Source organism: Amphiura filiformis, chromosome 7, assembly GCF_039555335.1.
Source record: "Amphiura filiformis chromosome 7, Afil_fr2py, whole genome shotgun sequence".
Taxonomy (NCBI): domain Eukaryota; kingdom Metazoa; phylum Echinodermata; class Ophiuroidea; order Amphilepidida; family Amphiuridae; genus Amphiura; species Amphiura filiformis.
Window position 1 is genome coordinate 49,137,102 of NC_092634.1, and position 26,894 is coordinate 49,163,995.

Sequence of the window (26,894 nt, forward strand, 5' to 3'; positions counted from 1 at the left end):
AGCATCTGGGGGTTGGAAAATATAATATGTGGCACGACGAGCACTCGGAAAAAGTAAAGTTGAAGAGGCCCATATGTTGTGTTTCCACGGTCATGCATTAAGTTCATCCTTCCCCACTTTCTGTTCTTCAAGAAGACCTCGTCAGTAAGGATATACAACTGTATAATTAGATGGTAGCATATTGCAGATCAGTTCAACCAGTATCGCCACCGGGTATCGCCATCTCAATGTAAAATAACGGAATAAATAATGACCATAATAACTGATATGTGATGCGATCAAGCAAAATCAGTCGGAACTCGGACATATTGATTTTGAGATATAGCCAAACAAAGGTAACATTTACTTTTTTTTCCTATTGTTTTGGAAACTCTTTAATAGCTCATATCTTTGGAACTGGCTGCTCATTTTCAATGGGGTTTTCTGCAAAATGCAGCGTTGGAAATGCTTTTTATTATCTTATAAGAAACTGAAAATTTAATATTTCCGAGTTCCGACTGATTTTGCTTGATCGCATCACATATTACCCATAGAGGCAAGACAACATGAGACTACCAGCCATAAAATTGTATTAATATGCTCGTTTAGTTAATCAGTCTAGGAAAACGTCTTTATGTGAAAGACGTGATTAAATCACAAGAAGAACTCCAGGTCAAAGTGAACTGGAATCGGATAAGCTCATGTCAGTTTACCCCAGACTAATGTGATCGGCGACATCTAACATTTATACTTCCCTATTGTCACCCTTATTGGATACAATACGGGAAGATAATTTATTTCCTGAAAGACTATAAGTCTTATTTTGCTTTCAAGAGGAAATGTTAAGGTCTTAATTCAACCATAGACTATAGTCAACCTGTTTATTTCATAATTCATGAGCACGCAACTGTAAATGAGTCAACAGTATTCAACGAAACATATTTTCTTGACGTCTACGTTGAATATTCTATAAATGCTCCAATTGAATTCAGAGAGTCTCAATACCCCATTCAAAGTCATAAAACGCTAGATGAAAGAAAACGGGATTTATTCTTTCTTTAAGAAAAGTAATTTCCCCATACTGTCAGTGAAAACATCTCTAAATAAGTTGGAAAGAAAGAAAGAAAAAAAGAAAAAAAGAAAGAACGAAAGAGAAGATAACTTGTAATAATGATTTCTATGTGCATACTGAAAGCTTCAAAATGCATACTTGTAAAGCTTCAGAAACAATTAAAAAAACATGATCCTACAGACTAGAGCGTAAGAATTTGTTGTTTTTTAAAAACTTTTTCACTTACCTCACTTTAAAAGTATAACAATTCAATGCCTCAAAGTATGTTCATCATGTTCATACTGTTTCCCGACTCACATTTGCTAACGGGAATCAAATGTTGTTGCCCATATGCATTTGCTTTTTAAGCGTAAAGTAAATGGAAATGCCTCTCCAAAACTCTCAGTAGTGCTGGAAAGTGCAATCAGGTTGAACCATATCGCTAATGGCTATCTCGAATATCTGCGAAAAGTACAATTTAGCACTTGACATCGTTCAACCCGTTGGGAGAAGTAATATAGTACATTCAATAATATTTGTTCCATAACATTTATAGCCGAAATACGTTGCTTACTGTACCATTCTGTCACCTTCTGCCAACATAACCCGGAGTCGAATTTATAGATTGAAAAGGATGAATATAATATTTTCAGAATAATATTAAATAATAATTGAAGAAAATACAGCACCCCATGTTTTATATGAATATCCGCCCCAATATTTACAGAATAAACAAAGTTTATAACGCGAGATGATGTACTTTAGATGAGAAAATAAATAACATCCCATTGTATGATGTAATTCTAGCACTAAATTTTTAAATGACACACTAGTTCACCTTATGATTCAGCATATCCAAAGTTACAGATGTTATGGGGGGGGGGGGGATTTGTCGTTCAAAATCGTCTATAGCTACTAGTCAACAAAATGTATTCTCTTGAACGTATTTTCCATTAATCTTTACGCTCCATTAGAAATGTTCCATTTAACTCGAGTGAAAAGTGGAAAATATAATTGAAATATAATTCCAGTTATTCTACATTTTATGAATATAATTATGAAGTGTAAAAACTTGTCTAAGTAAAAATGTATACGCTCAGCAATAGCTGCAGTTTGAGAAGTTGTTTTAACGGATTTTATGGTTTGTGAATTATTTGTGGAACTCTTTTCGGTTGTATTCAATACGGACACCAATTAATGTGTTATTGTAAAATATAACGATAGAAATGTCTTATTTTTAACATTTAAACCTTTTTGGTTATTTTACAAAAAATTGCTTTGTTATTTACTAACATGATTGTATAATTTTTATTACGTTGCATTGCTCATATTAATAACAGCACCTGACTTTGTCTATTGCTTTGATACCTGAAGTAATACAGTGGGTATCAAAATAAAGTAAACAGTTTGAAAAATGGCACTAGGTTAATAAGTATTTGGTCAAAAATGCTCTAGTTGATACCTAAATCAATGGCGTGTGACCATTAGTAAGGACGCTGTGGCTATTTTACTGATCCGAGTAAAAATGCAGTTGCGCAAAGTCAATTAAAATCAAAGCAACATGAAAATCACATGTTTCACAGCTTAATTGACCGTAATTGGCAGTCTTAGTCTTTCACATGGCCACCATTATAATGTATGCATATATTAGCTATCCTGAACGTGACAATCAGCGGGCACACTACGTGTAATGAGAGGTCTGTCCTGCTGGAGTACCTGAGGATGTCAACTTGTGCCATTATGTGTCTCTGGAGTTCATGAAGGTCTGCAGGAGGACTTTTAGATAGCCCCACAAGAAGAAATCCAGTGGTGTAAGATTAGGATAGGGAAATCACACGATTGCCAAACAAATCTGCAAAGCGTTCCTTCTGTGTGGAGGGGCGAGAAGCACCATCTTGTGCCCACCAAGCAAGTTGCATCATTAAATGGTCATATTCGGGCAACTGTATTTATTTTGATGATCACACGTCAATGATGTTATTGTTGTGGGAGGACAAGATGTTGATTCAGCTATCAACTGTAGCATTTTGATCAAATACCTCATACTTATAAATCCAGTGGCATTTTTCAAACTTTTCTTTTTATTTTGATTGATACGTACTGCAGTATTATAATGAATATGCAAACAATGAGGGTAGTCATGTTAGCCTATTTTGAATATATCGTACAAGGATTAGTGCTTTATAGATTAGGCTTAGGGTGAAGGTTATGGTCAGCGTAAGAGTAGGGATTAGGGTCAATTTCGAACTGATTGGGGTTTTTGGACTAATGAATTTTCGGACTACTGTGACCAAAACAAATCCCGACGGTCAGTTCTTTTCAAGACACCCTGTATCATTAAAATCTAACGGCAAATCTGAGACTAATTGTCTCAGCGGCAAATGGATGGGACTCGAGAACTCGGTGCATCAGTTTTACTCCTATTTCTTGCTATATATAATTCCCTGTCAAATCTAACGTGAAATCTAGGTCAATCTCTTATTAAGAACGATGGTAGATAAATGCACGGGATTCCCAAAAGAAATAACACGGCGAGTATGTGCTACAAAATACTACGGAAATTGTCAAGGCATAGCACTGAAACCTCAAACAAGGTTCAACATTTAAACACATACTAAACGTAGGTTTTTTCAAAATCTTAAATATCGCCTTTCAAATGTATGTTGTTCTAACATTCATGGCATAGATGTCGCAACATGTTGCCTTGTATTTTAAACCATTTTACGTAATACAACGCTACCATCTATTTTAGGAATGCGGCTTTTACATTCGTTTCAAATTTGCAGGCTTGGCATGAAATCACATAATTGCACAAAATGGCGTCATTTATATTTCGGCAATATAGTAAGTTATAATTATATATGTTCTTTAATTCCTTTTGTAAACTGTACTCTTGGGACAAACATCAATTGTATAGGCTTACACCACGAAATAGGACGAGGGCAGCTTCGGAAGAATATTATTATTATTCTGTCAAGAATCCGTCGACATGGGATTTTTTTCTACTGGATGAACATGGCGCTGTTGCAAAAAGTAATATTGCCACTCATCAGCGCCAGAGAGCAGGCTTCATCTCTTTTGTCCAAGATCTTTTTGCTTACATCCACAAAGTGGACTTTATTCCACTCACTCAAAATTGACATTTTGGTGTTATTTTACTTATTTAGAACACTAGTTTCACAATTGGTCCCTTTGTTAACTTTTCTTTGTAATTTGGAACTTCTTGGGAATATTTTTTACCCTGAGAATTGCACCCTTTTCATTTTTTTGATTGAGGGAGGGATTGGTGTCGTCAGAGAGACCAGAATAACAAGATGACGGGCCTTACAGACCCAGCATGTAATTGTTAAAGTGATGCGATAAAGCGAAATGACTCTGATGTTATGTCGATCAAAATCAAAATCCATTTTTCAATTTCATTCTATTCTCATAGCCTTATTTTGCTCTACATCCTATGACTTACGGTTACATACATATGCCGAATTGGTGTTGCTCAGAACGCCAAAATGCAAAGTCACAAAAGTCTCAAAAAATAATAATCCTTCTACTTGGGTGATGCTATTACTCTTACTCTATTCAGGCACAACATTGTTTGGTCCTATGGCGCTATCGGTGCCCGAAGAGGTACCGATGGCACTTTTTATCGTACCCTGAATATTTGAACAGTGCATTTGTTTTATATTTAAATGAAAAACAATAGCACTATGATAATTCTTAATTATTATGCTTGATAAAATACCTAACCGGGCACCGATAGTTCTATAGGACCAAATTGAATGTGGTGCCTTATACATAATTATGTTTTCAAAATAATATCAACGCACAAAAAGTATGTCTTGCCACAGCCAGACTTTTATTTTCACACTTTTCTTTAAGTTGAAACTGTAACATAGGTATCGTATCGTCTAAATCTAACCACAAATAAATTGTACTTGGGAACGTGTCTCTTTGCATCAGTTTTACTCTTATTTCTTGCTATATATAATTCCCTGTCAAATCTAATGTGTAATTGCGCGGGATTCCCAAAAGAAATAACATGGCTAGTAGGTGTTACAAAATACTACGGAAACTGTCAAGACATAGAACATAAGCATATAGGTCGAGCCTGGTTGGTAAATTTTACTCAAAGTAGTTCAAACAAACACACTGTAGGTTGTATTTAAATCTCAAATATTGCCTGAAGTATTACACCTTCAATTGTTGTTCTAGTATTCTATTTGCTGACATGGCATAGATGTTGAAGCATGTTACATTGTATTTTAAACCACCTTTATGAAAAAACAACCACTGTCATCTATTTTAGGAAACGAGCTTGTACACTCGTACGTTTGCAGCTTATGCCTCTGTATACGCATAGAACCACACAATTGCATGAAATGACGCATTTGTATTGCGTCAATTAATGTGTAATTTCTTTGGCACAATTTTGAATTTCTTTTGTCCCAATTGTTTGTCCATCTGGGACAAACGCCTTATCAGGCGGTATAGGACACGCAACACGTGACGTTCGAGGCTGGCGAAAACACCAAGGCTGACAGCCGCATTCAAAATAGACGCGTAGCAGTTATATATTGACAAACAACATACTTACAGTGGGGTACATTGTCGTAACCCAACGGTTTAAGAGTAAGATAATTTTGCTTTGACACCACCTAACAAATTTAGAATTGTTTGTGAAGATTTCATGATTATGTGTTAAAAACGATGATATCCCATCCGCCACCACCTGCGTCTGATTGTATGTACCATGAAATAGAGCGAAAGAGCAGCTTCTAAAGAATATTGTTGTTCTATCTACTTGGAGATTTTCAAATGGATGGCGCTGTTGCAAAAAGTAATGTTGACACTCATCAGTGCCAGAGGGCAGGCTTCATCTTTATTGCCCATAACCTTATATACAGTCATGTATAAATAGATAGCAAACATTATATCTCCTTACATAAGATCTGAATCAGCCTCATGCCTTTACCTTTCAAGATACATTCATCTGAACAATTATAACATGCTAAAAAAACAAGATGATGAGACTTTATACAATTATTCAGACAAAACATGTAATTGTTATAGTTCCTCTGAAGTTAATACACGCTCTACAGACCCAAGAGTTACGAAAGCTCAGACCTCTGATAGTGATTTCTTACGGGAAAGATAAAACAATACTACAAAACTGATTTGCAATTTGAACACCTTATATATTCAGATTTAATAAAACATATTTAAGAATATCAATTGAATATATCAGGGGTAGACTAGGTATTGTTGGTCGAAGCAGTCAAAACCCGATTTTCATTATCTAAATCAATATATTATTGAAAAAGTAACACTTTGATGTTTTGCAAAATTTCATTCTACAAATCATATACTTTTTAAACTTGCTTGATTTATTGTTGTTAATGAGTTATGTACGTACCACAGAACCTACAAAGTATATCTGTGATATTTGAATTCTTCTACACACTCGCTATGAATTGATCAATGCAATTTTTCCAAAGCTCAGTGCCATTCGGAAGATGCTATGAACTACCAAATCGAAGCAGTTTAAAATATTTGCTAACCCTTGCTTAAAGGGTTTAGTTAAGGTTTAATGACCCATGGATACTTTGTTTTTGTTTTTGCTGACAGTTGCTACTGACTCTTAAAGCGGGTACAAATACGTTGCTACCATGATCCACTAGCTGTCGGCAAACTGTGTTTTAAATGTTCCATTTGGTTTTAACAAATCAAGCTCTCTGTAGTATACTATGAAAAGCTATGAAAATATATCAATCTATAGGCCATATTTTTCTCACTTTGTACTTGTAGGTGTTTGCTGGAGCGGCGACGTGTTTCTACGCTTTTGTTGGATTTGATGTCATCGCTACGTCAGGAGAGGAAGCCAAGAATCCCAGCCGATCTATTCCTATCGCTATCGTATTGACTCTCGTCATATGTCTTTTGGCTTACATCGGTGTCTCCGCTATAATGACTCTTATGGTAAGATTATTATGACTTACAGGTCTTGAGTAAAATCGATTACTTGAACAAAGCACCATAACAGTGTAAATTCAACGTAGTGTGATTGCAAACTTCTTCCATGGCTAATACTACAGGTCAGCTTGTGATATTCCAAATACCGCAAATATTCGCCTGATGGCGCTATGTGCTCCATTGCATTGGAGTAAATTTCACGTTCAAATAGAGAGCTCCCTAATAAAAGATGTGCCCTTACTTGCTGGTGGGATTTTTACAGGAGGGTACTTTCATTTGTGCCTAAAGTTCAAACGAGCCCATGAGCGATTAGGCGAATCTTTACGGTACGATAATATATTGCAAGTATGGTTGATTAAAAATAAGATCTCATATTCACACTCTTGTATCTTGATAAGTATCAATGTAATAATACCTTTTTCACGCTTTATTTTCAGTGGCGAGCGCAGGAATTTATGTCTTATATTCAGTGGCGTGCACACATTTGTACGCAGTAAAGCATGGCGCACGAGTCTACCAATGCCGTGCCGTAGTGACGTAGTAACAGCAGCAGAAAAGCCTTATAGGAGCTGCAAAAAGAGGTTCTTGCAAAATGAATAATATGAATGAAGCACGAAAGCCGTAACTCTCTAACTTTAGACAACAATTCTTTTGCAGGTATCTTATGATAACTTGGCAATCTTTGCTCCATTAGCCGAGGTCTTCCAACAAAAAGGAATGCCAGTGGGAAAATATATTGTCGCCATTGGTTCATTGATAGGTAAAAAGAACTTAATTTTTTAGAATTTAAGTCAAACTTTCAAACTTTACTGTAAATTCCTGATTTTGATCAAAGCCAGTTCTGGTTGGAAATATCCAGGCATCAACATTATAAATATTATAATAATCAAGTACTAAATGAATAACCTTTTGAATAGATAAGACAACCTTTGATTTGTTTTGTAATCACGAAATGTATTTACACACATTCGTCATTCTCATTTTTCCCTTTTAGGTCTGACGTCCTCCATGATGGGATCCATCTTCCCCCTACCTCGTATCATCTATGCCATGGCTAAAGACGGCCTTCTCTTCAGCTTCCTGGCTCGTGTCAACCCAAACACCAACATCCCGGTGATAGCTACGATTGCAGCCGGCGTCCTGACTGCAATAATGGCACTTATATTCGACTTGGAGCAGCTTGTCCAGATGATGTCCATTGGTACGCTGATGTCATATACTTTGGTGGCTATCAGTGTCCTTCTACTCCGGTATCAACCACGCGATGTCGGATTAAGCAAAGAAGCCGTAAAGCAATTTGCACTGCGCCCTCTTGAAGAGAAAACCGGATTACTTGGCGCATCAATATCTTCAAAATACACTGAAAGTGGCGGGAAAACTGAAGACGGTGCAGACCAGAAGGATGGCGCAGCTACAGCGGCAATTTCGACTGCACTTGATGACCCTGCCACAACAAAAATGGATCAGAGCTTATTAAAGAACGACTCCAAAGAAAGTAAATGCTCCCTTTGTGGCTCTCCATCTCTGCAAAGCTACCTTTACGTCGTGTTTGCTGTCGTTGGCCTTGTAGTCATCTTCTTCTCAACTAGCGCTCTGTTAATTTTTGGCGCGGATCACGTCACCACTGCAAGTTGGTGGGCTATGGTATTGCTCTGCTTGTTTGCTACTGCCGTGGTGTGTTTAGTTATTGTGATCGACAGGCAACCACAGAATAAAATGGAGTTGTACTTTAGCGCTCCCTTTGTGCCATATTTACCCGTGATCTCGGTGTTCTTCAACATTTACCTGACGCTGAAACTTTCATTACCAACCTGGGTCAGATTCTTCGTTTGGTTAGCAATTGGTAAGTTGTATAATCGATCTTTTCGGTACATCCCGAAAATCTTTGCAATCTGACCGCTGATCATAGATTCAATGTGCACATCTTCATTGCGCATGTTGAACATGCGCAATAAGGATGTGCAGTAAAATGTGGGTTGAATTGCGCAGTAAATATATTTGCATCGATGATACGTCATCAGGGATCAAAATACAAAGGCTTTCAGGATTTGCCGAAAAGGTGAATGGCTCTACATTAATAAACAAAATCAAAAGAGCAATTTTATATTTCGGAGGTTTCGGAACAAGCATGAAAGCAATGTAATAGCAATAGAATTTGGCATCAAAATAAAAGTGAAAAGGCTAGACTTAATCCATCAGTCGTCTGTGTTATGCTTCGTAGCGACGACTGAATAACTTACAGTTCATAACGCGTAACGTGTCGGACTCATGAAAATATTCTCTCGCGACTTTGATTATGTGCGGTCAAACTCGAGCAGGGTTTGTTTACAAGTGTCGTGATGATGACTTGCTGAACAATGCTGAACGCGGCGGTATAACCAGACGCCTTATTGTTAATTTTGCACCTTCAAACATACACACTATCTCAAAAGTTAGGTCGTTATAGTAGGAAACTTTCTTTCCCGAAGACACCATGTCAACAATGCCTAGAAAAGTTGCTTTTTGTCTTGTAAAAGTACGTAATTTTTCGCCATTTTCAGCTATTCCTATTCTCCGATCGGCATCAGATAATTCGGCCTTCCTTTTACGCGCTATTAACCAATCAAGGATCGTAGGGAATTTGATTGACAATGACGTCAGATGCGATAAAGTCTTTATCTCTGTGTTTCATTATAGTTAGCAAATCATATGAAACTATAAGTTGAACTTAATATCTTTCCCTTTTTCATTTTATCCTTTCCAGGTCTTCTCATCTATTTCTTCTACGGTATACGTCATAGTACAGAGAAGAAAGATCGTAGCACACCATCCACTGCAGAAACGGCCGAAATCAACGTGCCTTCCGTGTCCGAGTCAGCCCCACTAGAAATAGAAAAGGCTGAACCACAGGCTCAACAAACCAAAGATCAATGATGATAAATGCTATAGGGTTGTGGTATAGTTGCCGTAAATATATTATTTATATGTAGTATGTAAATTTCTTCCATGACTCAGTGATGTAATTCTGTATCCCTCCACTAAAGGTAGTCTCGCATGGTAATGCATTTGGACGCTGGTTCTTCTGTCGTTTGGAATAGAACATGTTAAACTATTGCTGATTCAATGTAGAATATGGAAGATGCACGCAAATGATTCTACACATGATCACGCCTTGGTGGCAGTTGAGAATGTCCGTAGGCACCAGAAACAAATTTGTTCGATCTTTGGATCGAACGTCGATGCTGTGTTTCGATGCTTGTTATTAATGAACTAACAAATAATTGATCAGAATTAATGCTAAATTGACACTTTTCAATATCAATACATGTACAGATTTATATGTTATTACAATTGATAATGGTCAATCAATTGATTTCATACAAAATAAGGATCGAAAGATCGAACTAATTTGTTTCTATTGCTTAAACTTGCGAGACCCAAAGGCTGACAACAAAATTGTTTACTTGATTCGTTGGGAGTGTTCCTTAATCTTTATCTTGGATCTATGTCTCCCTGTTCTTTCTAATTACATGAATTAGGTCAGCACTAAAGCTTTGCAGCGTCGCTTTAGCACTTTGTTTGAGCCTGGTCCCATCAGGACGGTCAGGACCCAAGAGTATCTGCATATGGAGCAACAGTTTTAAACAAACAAATGTACTAAATTATCGTTGTGATCACAGCATAAAACTTACCTTGGTCGGTGCTCACGCAATAGCGAATCATATAAAACACTTCACGTGTTAGAAAGGGGACGGTTTGTAGTCAACTCTTATTCAGCATTCTGCAAAATTCATTTGCATACTAGTACTGATTATATTTCCTTGGGATTCTGAACACCCACATTTAATGTACACGTACTGGTTGTGTGAAAATCGGAGAACAACATCCTCTAAGGATATGACGTCACTGATTCAAAGAAGTTAAAGACAAGTACATGTAGAGTAACACCACTACATAAGTGGCAATATAAAATAAATGTAATGTCAAACATGTAGGCTCTAGGTATATTTCCCTGAATACTTGTATTGATATCCTGTACTTTCCCACATCTTGTTTTGTTGTCTGTTTTCTTGTATATTAAATAATTAAACAGGGTAAATAATAATTATAATTAAAAGGGACTGTAGATTCCTGTGTTATGGTGCGGTGCTTGTAAAATAGAGATTGATTTGTAGAATGTTGATAGTTTTAACTGATAAAATGTTACTGTACTTATCTAATTTTAAGGTTGATCTAGAATAGACATCACTTATTATCAAGATGATATAATTTGATCATATTTTCCTATATAGTTAGCAAGTTATCCCAAACTGGTGTTCGTCAAAATTTCTTTTCTTTTTTGTACTGTTTACTAAAGGACTGAAAGCTTATACAAAAGCCACCCAAGTCCATACTTTGGCCAAATTGAGTTAAGCATGGGAAAGTGTTGCATTGCTATACATAGGCATGTCATATGTATGAAAGAACAACTCAAATTCATCCTCTGTGTCTATTGAGCATGTGAAAAATAGCATGTATGAAAGAATGAACCCAAGTCCATGATTTGAGTCTTGTTACACATTGATTGAAATCCAGTATGTATAAAAGTCCACTTGTAACACATTCATTGCTGGAGAGTGACTTTTGAAAAAAAAATGGGTTTAATCAAGGAAAGTGTGTGGTTTATATTACATGGCAGAATGCTGATCAACATTATACATAACTGTGTGCTTTATTTTGTATTATCTTACTAGTGGTAATCTCATTCCAACATTATTGTCTTAGTATATGATTCAAAAAACCACCCAAGTCCAGAATTTAAAATGAACCCCACGAAGTCCCTGAAATGCTAATCGTCATACCTAATACAGTTTAACCCACCCATTTGCACGTACAACTTACCATATTGACCAGGTAAATCTAACTGAAGGAATTAAAATGATACACAGGTTTTTTCTCAAAATCACTTCCCATGGACTTGGGTGGGTTTTGGATTCATATATTCAATTGTTTACTCCAATTTGGCTGTTGTAAGTCCACCAATACTCTATGTGCTATTATTACTGAACATGTTCATCAGGACTGTTATTGAAAATAGAAACGAATTACTTAGTTTTAGTCCAATAAAACAGCACTTACTGTGGACGTTTTGAAATCTTTATCAACCCTGATGTTGTTGTGACGACCTTCTGTATACAACTCGTTGTTGCTTTGCAACGTGGTTACCAGTTGGTTTCTTCTTCAGGAGATCGTCAAACACGTGAGTTAGGTTGTATTGCCCCGCTTTTGGGCACAGAGGCAGACGATGGATCAAAGAAGCAGTGAAAATCAGACAACAAGGCACCACCATGAACAGAGACGAGGGGCAATACAACATAACTCACATGTTTGACGATCTCCTGAAGAAGAAACCAACTGGCAACCACGTTGCTTAGCATCAACGAGTTGTATACAGAAGGTCGTCACAACAACATCCGTGTTGATAAAGAAATCCGACAGATTTCGAAACGTCCACAGTAAGTGCTGTTTTATTGGACTAGAACTATGAAATTCGTTCAACTCTAAATTTACTAGAGTTTCAATTCCAATAAGTGCGAAATGAGAAATCATCACTTAGTGTCTATATGATTCGAATGCTAGACCATTTGTCGATTAGTCTACAAGTTCCAGAAACCAAAAAACACACTATACTGTTGAGATCAAAGGAAACTCTGTCAAATTTGGTGGTCATTTTAAAGGCATCAAGAGCCTTCGTTTATTGCACACTATTCATCATTGATGCATAATAATACTTTGTAGACAAAGGAATGTCATGAGTCACAGTGGACCGTAGCTAAACTCGAACAAAAAACGCCCTCTATTGTTACATAGCAAGCAGGCAAACTACAATGTATGTATGCGCAGCAGCATTTTCATACTCTGCATTTGCTTTTTAACGATTTTTAAAACCTTTCTTTAGGTGTTACAATCATAATCATGCCACAAAAAAAGGCCATGCAAAACTTTGGTATTGCGCGTATCATTATGTTAGGTTAAATTTGCCTAAAATATGCATGTCAAGGAACAACAGAGGGCGCCACCGATATAAACACATGACATGACTTGTCTCATCATATAATTTAGGGGATACTATTGTGAGTTTAATTAATACTACATAGCCATGATGACAATTTCCACGTTCAAATTTGCTGCTCTTAAACATGTAGTTTCATGGTTTTTAAAACAAAAATAGTATAGTTAGTGAGAATACTTCCAGTTCTAAAGTTCCCATGTCCATTGATAGCTTTCATTTGCAAAGTGCAGCATACGACATGGACAATACGTGTTATCTTACGTTTGAATTCTTATAAACTGTTGTAAGGAGAAAAAAGTGCAGGGAAAGGTAATTGGTATAAAATTAATAAATTGGGGCTCACTCTGTCAAATGATGAATTTGGTTTTGCTTATTAGCAGAATTATTATGTGACACCATTTTTGGAACTTTTTTTAATAAAGTTATTGTCAACTAGCAACTTGTGAAACATTGAAGCACATGCTTACTAACTTAGAAACGATACATTAAACTCTATTCACTAGAAACATTTCATTTTATATAGTCAATTCTGTACAAAGTCACTATAATATTAATTTTGTGTGATATTTTAAATTGTACATAAAATAAACTAATCGTGATATATTATGATAGATATTGTATATAAGTATAGTCAATTATTGCACCATTATGACAGTCATTGTATAATTCTGTACACGAATAGGCATATATACAATGTACCCTTAAACCTTAACATTTCTGCTGGTGCTTGATTTCACAAGACTAAGACACCCTTTAACACACTGTAAGTGCACAAAGATTTGATATTAACGTTTTTGAGTGCGCGTTGTATGAAATCGTTAAATTCTCCCACCCACCACTCCCATAAATCATATAATGATTCGGTGTTTACAGTAACAGGGAACTGCTTTTCAGCGGAGTCATCAGTATATAAACCATTCACGACTTTCTTTTTTGTGACTTATAATAATCAGTTATTGCACTTATAATGTGTGGTCGTTGTGAAATTAGTTCCTGCAGAGTAATGCTAGTTAAAAGTACCTTATTTATTAGTTCACCCTTTGCATTGAGGACGTCTCCACTTTGTATTTACATCACGCCCTCAACGGTGATATTTCCTTTACATCTTTATAATTTAAACTTCCGACTTTAATGTTCGACTTTTATTACAAGTGTATGTAAACCCGAAACGTTCTGCGTTTGCAAATTTGCATGCAAATTGGCTTCATCTTTTGTATTTGTATTTAGAATATAAGTATCATAACCAGATAATCATAATTAACCGTTTAAAATGTGTGATATTCTTTTGTCAAAAGACGTTGTCAAAAATGCTAGAAATAACAATAATTCAACACATTCAACATAAAACTTATACTCCATCAAAAATGTAAATTGAAATAGGAATGTGTATTAACATATTGCTTACACACTTATACATTGAGATACTACAATGGTTACGACGTCTGGGAAACACGTAACAGAGGTATGAGTGACATAGACACACGAACAAATCAAGCTTCGTTAGCTTATTTCTCTTTGCTATTTTTTCTAGATATATAGTTAAAGTATCTTTTAAGTGCAATATTATACAATGTATTATTATAAATTATGTACATGCTTGTCTCTTTTTAATTGGCACTGATATTAAGGCGTGCTAACCAGCAAACTAAGACATACGATAAAACCTGCTGAAACGAAAACCAAATAAAATTACACGTACGCTCTCATTCTTAGGGAAAGGAATAACTGAATTTTTAATGGCGCACTTCCTAGTGTTTTAAAGACAGAAACCAAACACCTCATCATTTGCTTTAATATAAATTGAAACAAAATCGTAACGCAGTGTTGACGAGTGTCCAAAAGGTTGCTGATCGTGCCTCGAATTTCAGAGTCTCACCAGCGGGCTATATTTTCCTTTCTCTCTACGAGCGTATTCATAACAATGAACTGAGATGAAGGAAATTATGTCTCACAATATTATTTCGACCACCTGTAAGCGCCACCAACGACGGTAACAACTTCAGGAAAGAAGAAGTAAAGTTGCCAGTTTAATAAAGAGATCTGTGCGTAGCAGCTTGAAACTGTAACAAGGTATGTCACCAAAAATGGATTTGGTAGTATGAATATTTCTATTAAATATTAACAAAAACAGTTTTCAAGGTAATTAGTACAAAGAAATATATGTTTGTTTTTATAAAAAGAAAGAAGGGGTTCTGCTACTGTGTAACACACATCTGGAAATTGTACATATCGAAATACTCTACGTCAAATGAACATGAATACTGATGAATTACGAATCTGTGTGTAATGAATGAAACAAATATATTGATCTCGATAAATGATTTTCTTTTAGCCTGTATGACATTTTAAAGAATTTGCCTGCCTTTCATGCTACAATGCTTTACATGTATCTTAACTTCATTTCTATGTATAATCATGTATATAATAATGTGTCTATGACAATTATAGTTATAGTATTTTGGTTGTATATACTGAGAAACAAAAACGTACATAATGTAAATGTTAGAAATATATATTTTGAAACATAATTATACGTCTGTGTAAATTAAGAAAGAAATAAACTTTGCCGCTGTAATTATACCTTACTTTGCCTGTTCTATGGTCTCTTTATTTTTATCAGTTGTATCTAACACCACCGTAACAATGTGATGAAATACTGACATTTTCGACACCAAATTTGTAATATCAAGAATTAAAATCAAAGAGATTGTAATCGTTCCATTATGAAATGCATTATGCAACCTCTTGCATATCATTTCTTGCATTGTATTCTAAATGTTTCTTTTACTATGTTGGATAATTTCAATTCGGGTTTGGGCGTTACTTTGGGCACTAATCTCATATATTCACACCTGTATTACGTAACAACATTCTTTACAACTAAATTAGGCACAACATCTTTTTTGGTCCTATAGCACTATCGGTGCCCGAAGAGGTACCGATGGCACGTTTTATCGTACCCTGAACATTTGTACACTGCATTTGTTTTTGATTTAAATGAAAAACAATAACACTATGCAACTTTTAATTATTATGCTTGATACAATAATTATTACATCTCCAGGGAGTAATGTTAAGAGTCAAGGGTACTTAACCGGGCACCGATAGTTCTATAGGACCAAATTGGATGTGGTGCCTTAGTGTTCACGTAAAAAATAAGATTGGCTTGTGCACCTATCTATCATTGTCTATCATATTCTAAACTCTTCTTATACTTATAATGAATACTATGCCCTATAAGTTTTTACCCTCACACACAATTTTAACATCCTTGAGATAAATAAATCTAGCCTTTCAAACTCTTGCAATATCTACAAATAACATGGAATATATAAACCTAATAATAACAATAGTACGCATGAAGGACAGTAAATGAACATGTAAAAAACATCAAACTCTCCTTCTTCACTAGATAGCTTGTACATGCATTTTACTTAAGCTGATTAAGCTTATTGTTTTAACACAATTAGCTCTGTTATTTAAAACTTAATGAGAAATGATTTAACTGGTTGACTACATCAATCTTCCACTGCACATTGCACATAGAGTTGGGCTTATCAAAGACGGTTTCCGAGTCTCAATCACCAGCTGCCGGAAAAGCGCAACTGATCACCGCTGTCACAGAAATGTCACAATATTGCAGCAAGCCCTCTACGGCAGAACGGTAACACGATTGTACCGTTTGCGTGACTACAAGCAATAATCCGTAGAAACGATGTCTTCATATGATATCACAATTCTATGTTAGGTAATTTACGTAAACCCTAACTTTGCAATCAGGAGTATGACATAGTCAACCAGTGTCCAATCTAATTATCAATAATCAATAAAATCAGTAAAATATCTATTAGAAAATTGACAATTATTGTATAATATATACAATTTGATTGGTCCCCTTATTGAGGAATGATTGCACACATAGATACATCAAATAAAACTTATCTCGCGTGGTCCTACAAAGACGTTAAAGCCCAGGATAGTTGTAAAATATAATATTTGACATATTATATGAAATATATGGCTTTGGTTTAAAATCACCTTGTCACTGCGAATTGGTCGATTTCATTATTTATAAGCGCACGTGAGAGTATAAAAATATTTATTTCCATTTTAGAATGAATGCTTCCAGCATGCCGAGTTGCAATGCTTCCATTAAAAACATTTATGGATATATCTGTTTCCTTTTTTATGAAGATAATATTTCTTTTTGGTGAAAGCACCTGTCTTGTCAAAGACATCATTGACCACTGAGGGTAGAGGATAAGGGAGGACGGATCTCCTTAAATGCTACCATCTAGGCGTCTGTTATTTTAAGTCAAAGGCCGGCGCTCCTGGTGGTTGTTGGTCTGACATCAACTCCTCTTGGTCGTGTTCTAGACTAGCACCGCTTCGAGCATGTGCTGGTATAAAAGATGGAGCAGTTGGCATCTAAAAATGAAATTTGAAATATCAGAATTAACATGATTAAAGAAAATATCTAAAAAACTTATTCACAAACATAGTGCGTTTTGTAGGCAGCCAGTTAAGCATGTAAGTCACAATCAAATCGTTCAATCCACATCCGTAAGAAGACTAATAGACTTGTATCAAACGCGAAGCTATCCGTTGTTGCAACTTAAATTTAACCCAAAGGGTGGGAATACGATATGAAATATTAATATTGACTGTCTATGAGTCGAAATATAATCACGAGGTGAAAGATGGATTGTTGAGTATGGAAAAATTATATTACATCGTAATATACATCTTTCACCGAGTGATTTTATCTCTACCATTGCACGAAATTAAGACGGTTAACATTGAGTTTTATACCACTGATATAAATTCTGTTACTTAAAAATACTTTTTAAAGCTAAGTAGGAACAACTTTTTTCATGAACATAACACTCTGTTTTGCCGTGACACACTTCACAACTAAGGGTCCACCCCATAAATTAATGGGTGCGTCTAAGAGTAAGAACACTATTATACTGAGAATATTAAGCTCATGGTAAAAATGATAAATGGTAATCAACCAATGAACTGTCTAGAATTTATGTATGAGTGATAAATATATAATGGTTGAAAGTTATATATAATATAATGATACATTTTTTATTTTAATACATATATTTCACATTAAGTTAAAAATGTAATGAATGTCTGATTCACACAACTCGATTTTATATTGCCATTTCTTCCAAACCCGATTTTCTCGAATTATTTTTATTCGCGGTGTCCCACCTTATGCCACTATGGAATGAAGCCGACGATATAACCTAATGTGTATATGCAAATCAACATATTATTCTGACTATTTAGAAACATCATATCATCTCATATGCTCCACTTAATCAACAACATTGTAAGCATGTGATGTAATGCCAGAAAACAGAATAGCCTAATTATATGTTTATATTCACAACAGTTATCTTCTTTTGTGAATATCGGAATCCTACCAAATCAAATCCATCTTACCTGAACATTTTTACTGTCCATTACAATAGCCTCTTTACTTCCGTCTGTTTGTCGTGTGGTATCATGATAGCGAGCTTCGATGTTACTATTCCACATACCATATCCAAAGTAAATAACCATACCTGTTTGGATACATCCATAAAGAATGACAATGAGTATAGACGAAATATATACACCCTACTAAAGTGTTAATATTAAGCACTGTACAACGTATCTTCGTGGGATAATATTGAGCACTATAGTGCAGAGTGGTCATAGCGCCCTCTGTTATAATGTAGTTAATGCTGTTATGTAGGTTATTCACTATGCCACTACGAAAATTGCCTAAACACTCAAAGGGGATCAACATTATATTATATTTCTATATTATGATATGACGTATGAATATGAATATGAATATGAATGACTAATGCTTGATAGCATCAACAACAGAGATGAATGTCATTCCTGACAAAAATGCTGAATACTAGCACTTCAAGACATATGATAATATAGTGCTTAATATTAGCACATTAGTAGAGGTAAAACATGCGAGAAATAAAATCATGTGAACTTGGCTTTGTGTTGCATTTGGAAGAATTTCCGATATGTGTGTCTAATTACTGGAACCGTAACATTTAAACATGACTTTTTGTCTCGTGATTAGCATTAACTCGTTTCTTTGCTTGCCATTTATAGGTTAATATTATTTTTATGTTCAATATTAGTGAAACAGGTCTACGCTTTCCATTCATATTCATAATATGCTTACATTTAAATTATTTTAGATTAAGGTGGTACTACACCCCCTGATAAAGTTTGTGACTAATTTTGCATTTTTCTCAAAAAATAACTGCACACTTGTAACAAAAGTTATGCATATTATCATGAATTATTGCGGCAAGGAATCCAATTACTTCACTGAAATTTCAGTGATTCAAGACAAGTGGTTCATTATAAATGTTAATAAATGAGGTACATTCTAGCGGTACCTCTTTTCTTATCATAAATAACGTACTGTTTGTCTTGAGTCACTGAAATCCTAGCGTAGTAACTGGATTCCTTGCCCCTGTAATATACATAACTGTGTTACCAGTGTTTTATTATTTTTTGAGAAAAATGCAAAAATAGTCACAAATTTATCAAGGGGTGTAGTACCACCTTAAGAAGCTTAAAAGTGTAGTTCTACGTTGCTAGTGTACGTGTATGGCAAGCTAAGCGGCTCAGAACGTGGGACTAGCTACGCGCAGCTTCTTTCTCGTTACGTGCAGCTTATTAACCAATCAGATTCGCGGTTTTAAACACGTGGAGCTGATGTAAACATACTCTCTCACAAATATTATGTTGTTAATTTTTGTAAATGAAAATATCTGTAGTGTATCAGCAAAAAATGGTATAGGTGCTATTAAAGTAATATCTGAACAGAATAATGATTGTTCTATATTTAGGGGGCTATCATTTTCTTCGGAAGCGGATCCCAAATATAGGGGGTCATACTTTTTTGGAAAGAAAAATAAGGGGGAGGGGGGTCATAAATTGATAATGACAAAATGTAGGGAGTCACAAGATGACTACAGATAGTATGTTTATTGTATTCAAAAAGACTGATTTCAATACAATTTTAGCCTGTCTAGGGGGTAAGGTGTATCGATGGTGGGAGTCGGGGGTCATAACATTTTGATGCCGAAATAGTGAGGGCCGCAATTTATTGACGCCGACTTTTTGTAAATTTAGGAACCCCCGCCCCCCGTTCCGAAAAAAATGATGACCCATTTTACTCTCTCCATATTTACACAGTGGCATGTGATATCGCTTTCCCTGCAATATCTTTACACATCAGTAGTAGTTGTTGTTTGACCTTCATATCCCCTGCACCCCTAATACAGCCCGAGTATAAAGTTACTTGCTATTAAACACGGTGTAAACTTGGAAACACTAAATAAATATGCTTTGTGTCATTTTAGCCAGGCATTAGCAACATGTTCTCTTGACACGTGCTGTGATTTGGCCTCCTTTACCCGTTCGTTATCTATGCTAATTCCGTAAATTAATTACAAGATAATAATTGTGAAAGAGGATACCTATAACTATACTACGCGCAGCTAACGACCCAACCACGTGATTAAATTTGACTATTTTGATTGGTCAAACAGCTGCTCGTAACGAGAAAGAAGCTACGCGTAGCTGTTCCACGCTTTTGGCCCCCTTGGCTTGCCATATACGTGTGATTCTTCCAGCGGACCTTCTCAATCTTTGAATGCGAGTGTTAATCATTAACTTACCAGCAACCATCCAAATGGCAAAACGTATCCATGTAAGTGGCGACAGCTTGAGCATTAGATACACGTTGACGAACATTCCCAGGAAAGGTATTAACGGGACACACGGGGCCATAAAGGGCAGCTTATCGGGGTTTTGTGGTTGACGAAGGATGTTCCAAATACACGCCAAAATTCCTGCAAATACTATCATAATTATGATAACACACCACCAGCTGCGCTTATTGTCTTTACCAAATATAATAATGGTATTAAAGATGAAATACATAACAAACAATACAATAGTTGTCATAGTAACAGTCCGGCCAGTTTCGGCTGTTGGAAGCGCGGTTGTTTCCGGAATGCGCAGAAGTATGCGTGTTTTGGCATAAATTATATAACTGTATTCCCTCACGCGGGAATATGCATATGTCCATTTATTATACTGACGAAATTGGTCTTCTTCTGGGTCTACTGCACCATACGTGGGCTTAGGTAAGGAGGTGTGATCTTGATTTAGCTTAGGAAGAAGTGTATCGTCTCCAGCTTCATGGAGTGTGGAATGTGGTTCAGCTGTCTCCGGTGGTTGACCGTCTGCTTTTTGTATGCCATCTTCGTCGAATTCATTGTCGAAGGTAGCATAAGCCACTGTTGTGTTTAACACAGTTTCAATTTCAACGTGTGGTTGGTATCGAAGAATCAACACAGACATGGAGACCAAGGTGTAAGCAAGCAAGGTACCGATTGACATCATTTCAATAAGATCCGCTAAACTAACCAGAAGAGCCAATATGGCTGCCAAAAACCCGGATATGATGGTTGCCCAGGCAGGTGTGTGGGTTATTGCATTGACGCGGGCGAGAAATCTGTCGAAAGAAAAAAAGAGGCCGTAGAAAATCTCATTATTTGGATGAGTATATTCTTTGAGTTACATACTTATTTGTAACGTGTGGTTATTCTATTCTCATCAGGAAAAAATAGCAATAAATATATTTCTGTGGTTTTACTATAAAATGCACTGAGGCATTTGTGAACCACAATACGTAATATAAATGCTGCCCAATGGTAATATTTATGATTTGGAAAAAAATAGTCATCTGATTTTATGTATAAACTGCATGTTAAAGGTTTGCCATATTATTCTTTTTTAATTTGAATTATATCAGTAGTTTAATATAGGTGAGCGATTCTCATTGTTAAAAACGGTAAACGTTTGAATTGAGCGGATTTAGAAACGACTTGATTATCAACACTATACTAGTACCGCCCCAAGGTCCTTTGCCATATTTCACAACTTTCTGTTAAATTTGTGCATTAATTTGTTTAATTATCTATCGAAGTCGTAAATCGTATTATTTAGATAATCCATGATTTGATTGAAGCTTCCTTACACAACGGGATAACATTATTCATAGCCTCTAGGGAGTAGGATCTGTGAGTAGGATAGGCCTCTGTCAATAAACATGGCCCGGGGATTTTACCCAAAAATTCATATTCGGAATGAACAATGTTGTTCAAAAGGGACGATGTGCTCCAGAGGATGTGGTTTGTATTACAATTGGTACTTACTATATTGGATGCTAAATGTGCATTTTGTGTTTGACAGTATTTTTCCGGGGGTATTTTTCGTCATTTTTACTGATAATTCCGCGGTCCAATGTATTTCTTACCTAAAGAGCAATCCGTCTGAGGCCATAGCGTAAATAACCCTTGGCATAGGAAACAGTGACCCTAATAAGCTGACCATCAGTCCTGCAATAGCTCCAATCGCTACGATGTATTTTCCTGCCTCTGCGTTGTTTTGTACAAACATATCCATTAGTGGTGAAGAGACGCCGATTTGCTCAAAGGGCACCGCCAACGTCAACACAAAGCTCACCGATACATAAGCTGTCGAGAAATGCAAATAAAATGCAATCAGACCTTAAGGATGTACCTGTTATTATTATTATTATTATTATTATTATTATTATTATTATTATTATTATTATTATTATTATTATTATTATTATTATTATTACATTTAATATGCTTTCCATGTGTCTTCATTATGGTGCTCATAATGTTGCGAATTTGCCTAAAATGGCGGATTTAGGGAGGCCGAATTTGAGCTTTGTGAGGGACACAATTTTGGACTTGGTTCTGTTATTATCACATTTATAGGGGTTTGAGGCGATATTTCTTAAACTTCGTCAGCAACTGGCATTCATCACACCTGAAATACACTTACAAAGTATCAAGTTTTTGAACAGGGGAGGAGCTTAAAAATATGGCTCTTAAAAGCTGTACGTACTCAGAACGTTTAAATGGCCCCTGGGGTCAAATGTTATAAACTTACGATACAAAAACAACTGTGTGGATTCCTGGTTGTCCATTGAACTCACACTGTTTCTTTGTGTACAGTATGTTTATAACATTTGGCCCCAGGGGACCAATCAAACTATCTGAGTGCGTATCACTTTTAAGAGCCATATTTTTAAAGCTCCTCCCACTTTCAAAACTGGTAGATCACAAGTGGATTTCAGTTCTGACGAATACTTATTGGTATTTAGATTCAATAAAATCGCCTCAAACCTCAATAAATATGATAATATCAGAATAATGTTGCTCAAATTCAGAAATTTTTACCCTCACAAATGTCAAATTCAGTGTCCTTAAATCCGTCATTTTAGGCTAATTCACTATATTATCAGCGCCATAATGTAAACTAATGGAAAGCACATTTTCTGTCAAACAATCATTGTACACCATTTTCGGACATACCCCAATTAATATTTAGCCCGTGTCGTTTATGCAGACCTCTACCAGACCAGTCTTGGAAATTTGCGAAAAAGTATTCCATATTAAATGTCAAGTCTGTATTACAACAATTTCTTAAAAGAGCAAAAAATGGGCTTCTTTGGAGAGCAAAGTTGATCAAATGTCGTGATCAAGCGCATTTTTTTCTTTGGATGGTAAGTTGCACACATTATGAGGTTTTAAAACTGGGGTCCATATATATATATTTACATATGTGTCCCTGATCTGCGACAATTTACCCTCCATGATGGCAGTGGCGTAGCCAGGGGAAAGTCTTGCCTCTTGTTCTCCCTGTGGGATGCTGGCCGCCCTGATATTTAAGATACCCTTTTTGTACTTTTTAGCCTATAAATTTAATACTCCGTTGGGTGATCGACGGGCGAGTGGTATTTCACCGAACGCAAGAAAAGGAGTTCTATCTGATTGGCTAGCAATCGATCGCTTAGTAGTCAACTAAAACTCAAAACTGAGCAATGTATTCAATTCGATTGAAATCGATATTCTATTATTGACGTAGATAAAGAGAGTGATAGTGTGTCAATAATGTACATTGTATTGCACCTTGATTCTACATGCATTCCTTTATATAAATATTTTCTCAAAGAGTTGAAATGATCACAATTTTTACCCAGGATTTCAAAAGTTTACCGCAAAATTGCAGTTAAACATATCCACAGCAAAATACCGGTCCTCACTAATTAGTGCATTTAATTTCCAGTTAGTGTAATTAAGATAAAACCTGTGATTTATCTGACAACAAATAACATTTTCTTGCAATAGAAATATCATATGGGATACTGATATGGTATGCCGCAACCGCCACAACGTGGAGCTGCAACGCGTAGCTGACTTTTTGCTCCGTGGAGCCAAATTGACCAATCATGATCATGTTAGAGTTTTTCATTACTCGGAGGTAAAACTGACCAATCAAGTACGACTTACTCATTACGTGAAGCAAATTTATTCATTAAGAATTTGCCAGACGAGCGTCACGTAGTTGCAAGATATCCTCGGTCACGAAAGTTATGATTCAAAAAGTAGTTTATGAAAAGTACGAACCGACTTATTATTAAGATGGACATGCACTCATAAGAAACTCATACCGGGACTCATACAGTATTGTACATAACTATATAGCTAGGCAGAGTGGTGGTAAACCATGCACACAGTTCTGCGATCTGCAGTGTATCGCCGGGAGCTAATTTGTATAACTTGCGCGGTGTGGCCTGCGGAATTCGACCTTCAGCAAACTGCAAACCAGTTCGGATTTACTTTATACTAGTAGTAGGCCATACATACTGTAGTTACTGTCCGTTTTCCTATACACAATACTCAGTGCGCTCACCATTGACGCGTGACCTCTACAAATAGTGTATGTTAGTAGTATAGGCCATTGCCTAGTTGACGTCACTGTGTAAAAAATAACCGGCCAATATTTAAAGTATTCTCTGAAATTCTAGAAAATATAGTTTTGTAACATGTCCTAAATTTTTAGCTAATTTAGGTGTTTGGAAATATTGGTACTTTTGTACCAAAAAATACGAAGAAATTATTTCTAAACCGTGTTAAGTCATTAAGCTTCTCATTTTCAAGAACGCTGGTTAACAATAAGCAGACTATTGTCTCATTTCGTAAACAAGAGCCCACAGTATTGTTACCTTGCGTTCGCTTTATAATCGTTCACCCAACTGAAACTATAATACCAGCTCATTGCTCATTGCACAGGTAAAACAAACACAAGTGCAGTGTGTATTTAACCAGAGAAGATCTGATGTAACATAGTTGAGCTGTTTTCATTGAGTGTTATCTTGGTTTAATAGCTTTTAATAGGGTTTAAGTCCTTCAAAGGTCGTGGTGAGTTCTACTGTAGACATGACTGCATCATGATTATTTTAAAGTCAACAACATTCAACAATATGATCACCGTGATAGTATGAGAGTATCAGTACCGTGGGTGTCAGTGATCCTGGCCTGACACAGTAGACAAACAAACAAACAAACACGCCACACACATGACACATGCATGCAAGGTAACATTGACTATACACTAATCAAACAATGGTATTGATCCTGTACAACTGGTCGTGGTTTATTTACAATCGATTCATTTAAAATCCCCATAGTAAACATTAATTTTGGCAAGAGTTTTCTCTCTGGAACGAGGATGCATCCACTGGCTCCGCGTAATGAAAAAATCTAACATGATTGGTCAATTTAGCTCCGCGAAGCGAAAAGTAAGCTACGCGTAGCAGCTCCACGTTGTGGCGGTTACGGCCAGCCATATATTGATCATGCGAAAATCGTAAAACATAGAATAGAAACAGTGTGGCAGGCTCTCAAAATCTCAAATTGTATGCTTAGCCTGAGTCGCACGGCCTATCTCGAACAAAATCACCATGCGTAGTTGTTGAAAAACGTGAGGTTTCATCGTACTATCACGGCAATTTTTAACACGAAGATATAGGGATGATGACGGTGTGCCTTGTCCCCTCTCCTCATCTGCCCCGCCCTTTCTGAAAAAGTACTGGCTACACCAATGTATAATGTACACACTTACCAACTAAACATATAACAAGTGAAGACATTATTGCTAGTGGTATGGACCTGCTGGGATTTTTAGCCTCTTCTCCAGTCGTTGCTATAATATCAAATCCTATGAACGCATAGAAACAAGTGGCAGCGCCTGTCATTACCTGCAACAAACAAACAAATTCGCATACGGTAGTAAGCATAGTTTTAATGTGCCTTGACGATTGTTGCAATCACTTTCGGATGCTTATTATGACAGCTGACATTAGTAACAATCCTCTCCAATGGCATTGTTTACACATATTGACTGATTTACTCTTGAAAGAGCGGTCGATATTGTTTTATATACGTATATATACGTATAAAAATTATTTATTCTGATCCACACTAACCATGATATAAAAAAATCTATAAATGCGTGTATCGCCGTCATAACCGACATCACGATATGGACGATGTGTGGATGCAAGGAAAAAAGTTGCATTAACAAATGAATAGGGCCCTGCGGTGACAACATTGCTGGCCAAAAGTCACTTTTTATAGCCACTTTTTTCTTTCAGGAAAACAGTTGTAATATTTTAAGTCATCTGATGTAGTATCTACTGATCAATTGACAGGAATGCATTTATGCATAATTACAATAATATTGTTATGATCGAAGTAGACTGTAAACATTTAATATGTGTATGTAGGATCTCCATATTGCAAAATTGTTCACTTCAAAATCGTTGAATGTCCTTTTAAGTTGACCCTTTATCCAACTCATAACACGTTCTACTTAGCCAAAAGGCATTCATCGTCTGATACAAATTGACAAATACCCAAGCATGTCTACTGACTGATT

At 36.1% G+C, this 26,894-nt stretch overlaps 2 protein-coding genes across 2 annotated transcripts in view; one reads left to right on the forward strand and one right to left on the reverse strand.

The window, feature by feature from the left end:
• LOC140157263 (cationic amino acid transporter 2-like) overlaps window positions 1-12,859 on the forward strand; it is a 174,442-nt gene extending 161,583 nt beyond the window's left edge. Inside the window, exons 5-8 of the mRNA XM_072180392.1 lie at window positions 6,833-7,003; window positions 7,655-7,757; window positions 7,992-8,840; window positions 9,741-12,859. Of these exons, the coding sequence (XP_072036493.1) occupies window positions 6,833-7,003; window positions 7,655-7,757; window positions 7,992-8,840; window positions 9,741-9,910 (1,293 nt within the window). The 3' untranslated portion in view covers window positions 9,911-12,859. The remainder of the gene's footprint in view (window positions 1-6,832; window positions 7,004-7,654; window positions 7,758-7,991; window positions 8,841-9,740) is intronic.
• Window positions 12,675-26,894, reverse strand: part of LOC140157262 (solute carrier family 7 member 14-like) — a 104,625-nt gene continuing 90,405 nt past the window's right edge. Inside the window, exons 5-9 of the mRNA XM_072180391.1 lie at window positions 26,079-26,214; window positions 22,393-22,612; window positions 20,747-21,588; window positions 18,486-18,607; window positions 12,675-17,456 (exon numbers count right to left, since the gene is read on the reverse strand). Coding sequence (XP_072036492.1) covers window positions 17,334-17,456; window positions 18,486-18,607; window positions 20,747-21,588; window positions 22,393-22,612; window positions 26,079-26,214 — 1,443 coding nt within the window. The 3' untranslated portion in view covers window positions 12,675-17,333. The remainder of the gene's footprint in view (window positions 17,457-18,485; window positions 18,608-20,746; window positions 21,589-22,392; window positions 22,613-26,078; window positions 26,215-26,894) is intronic.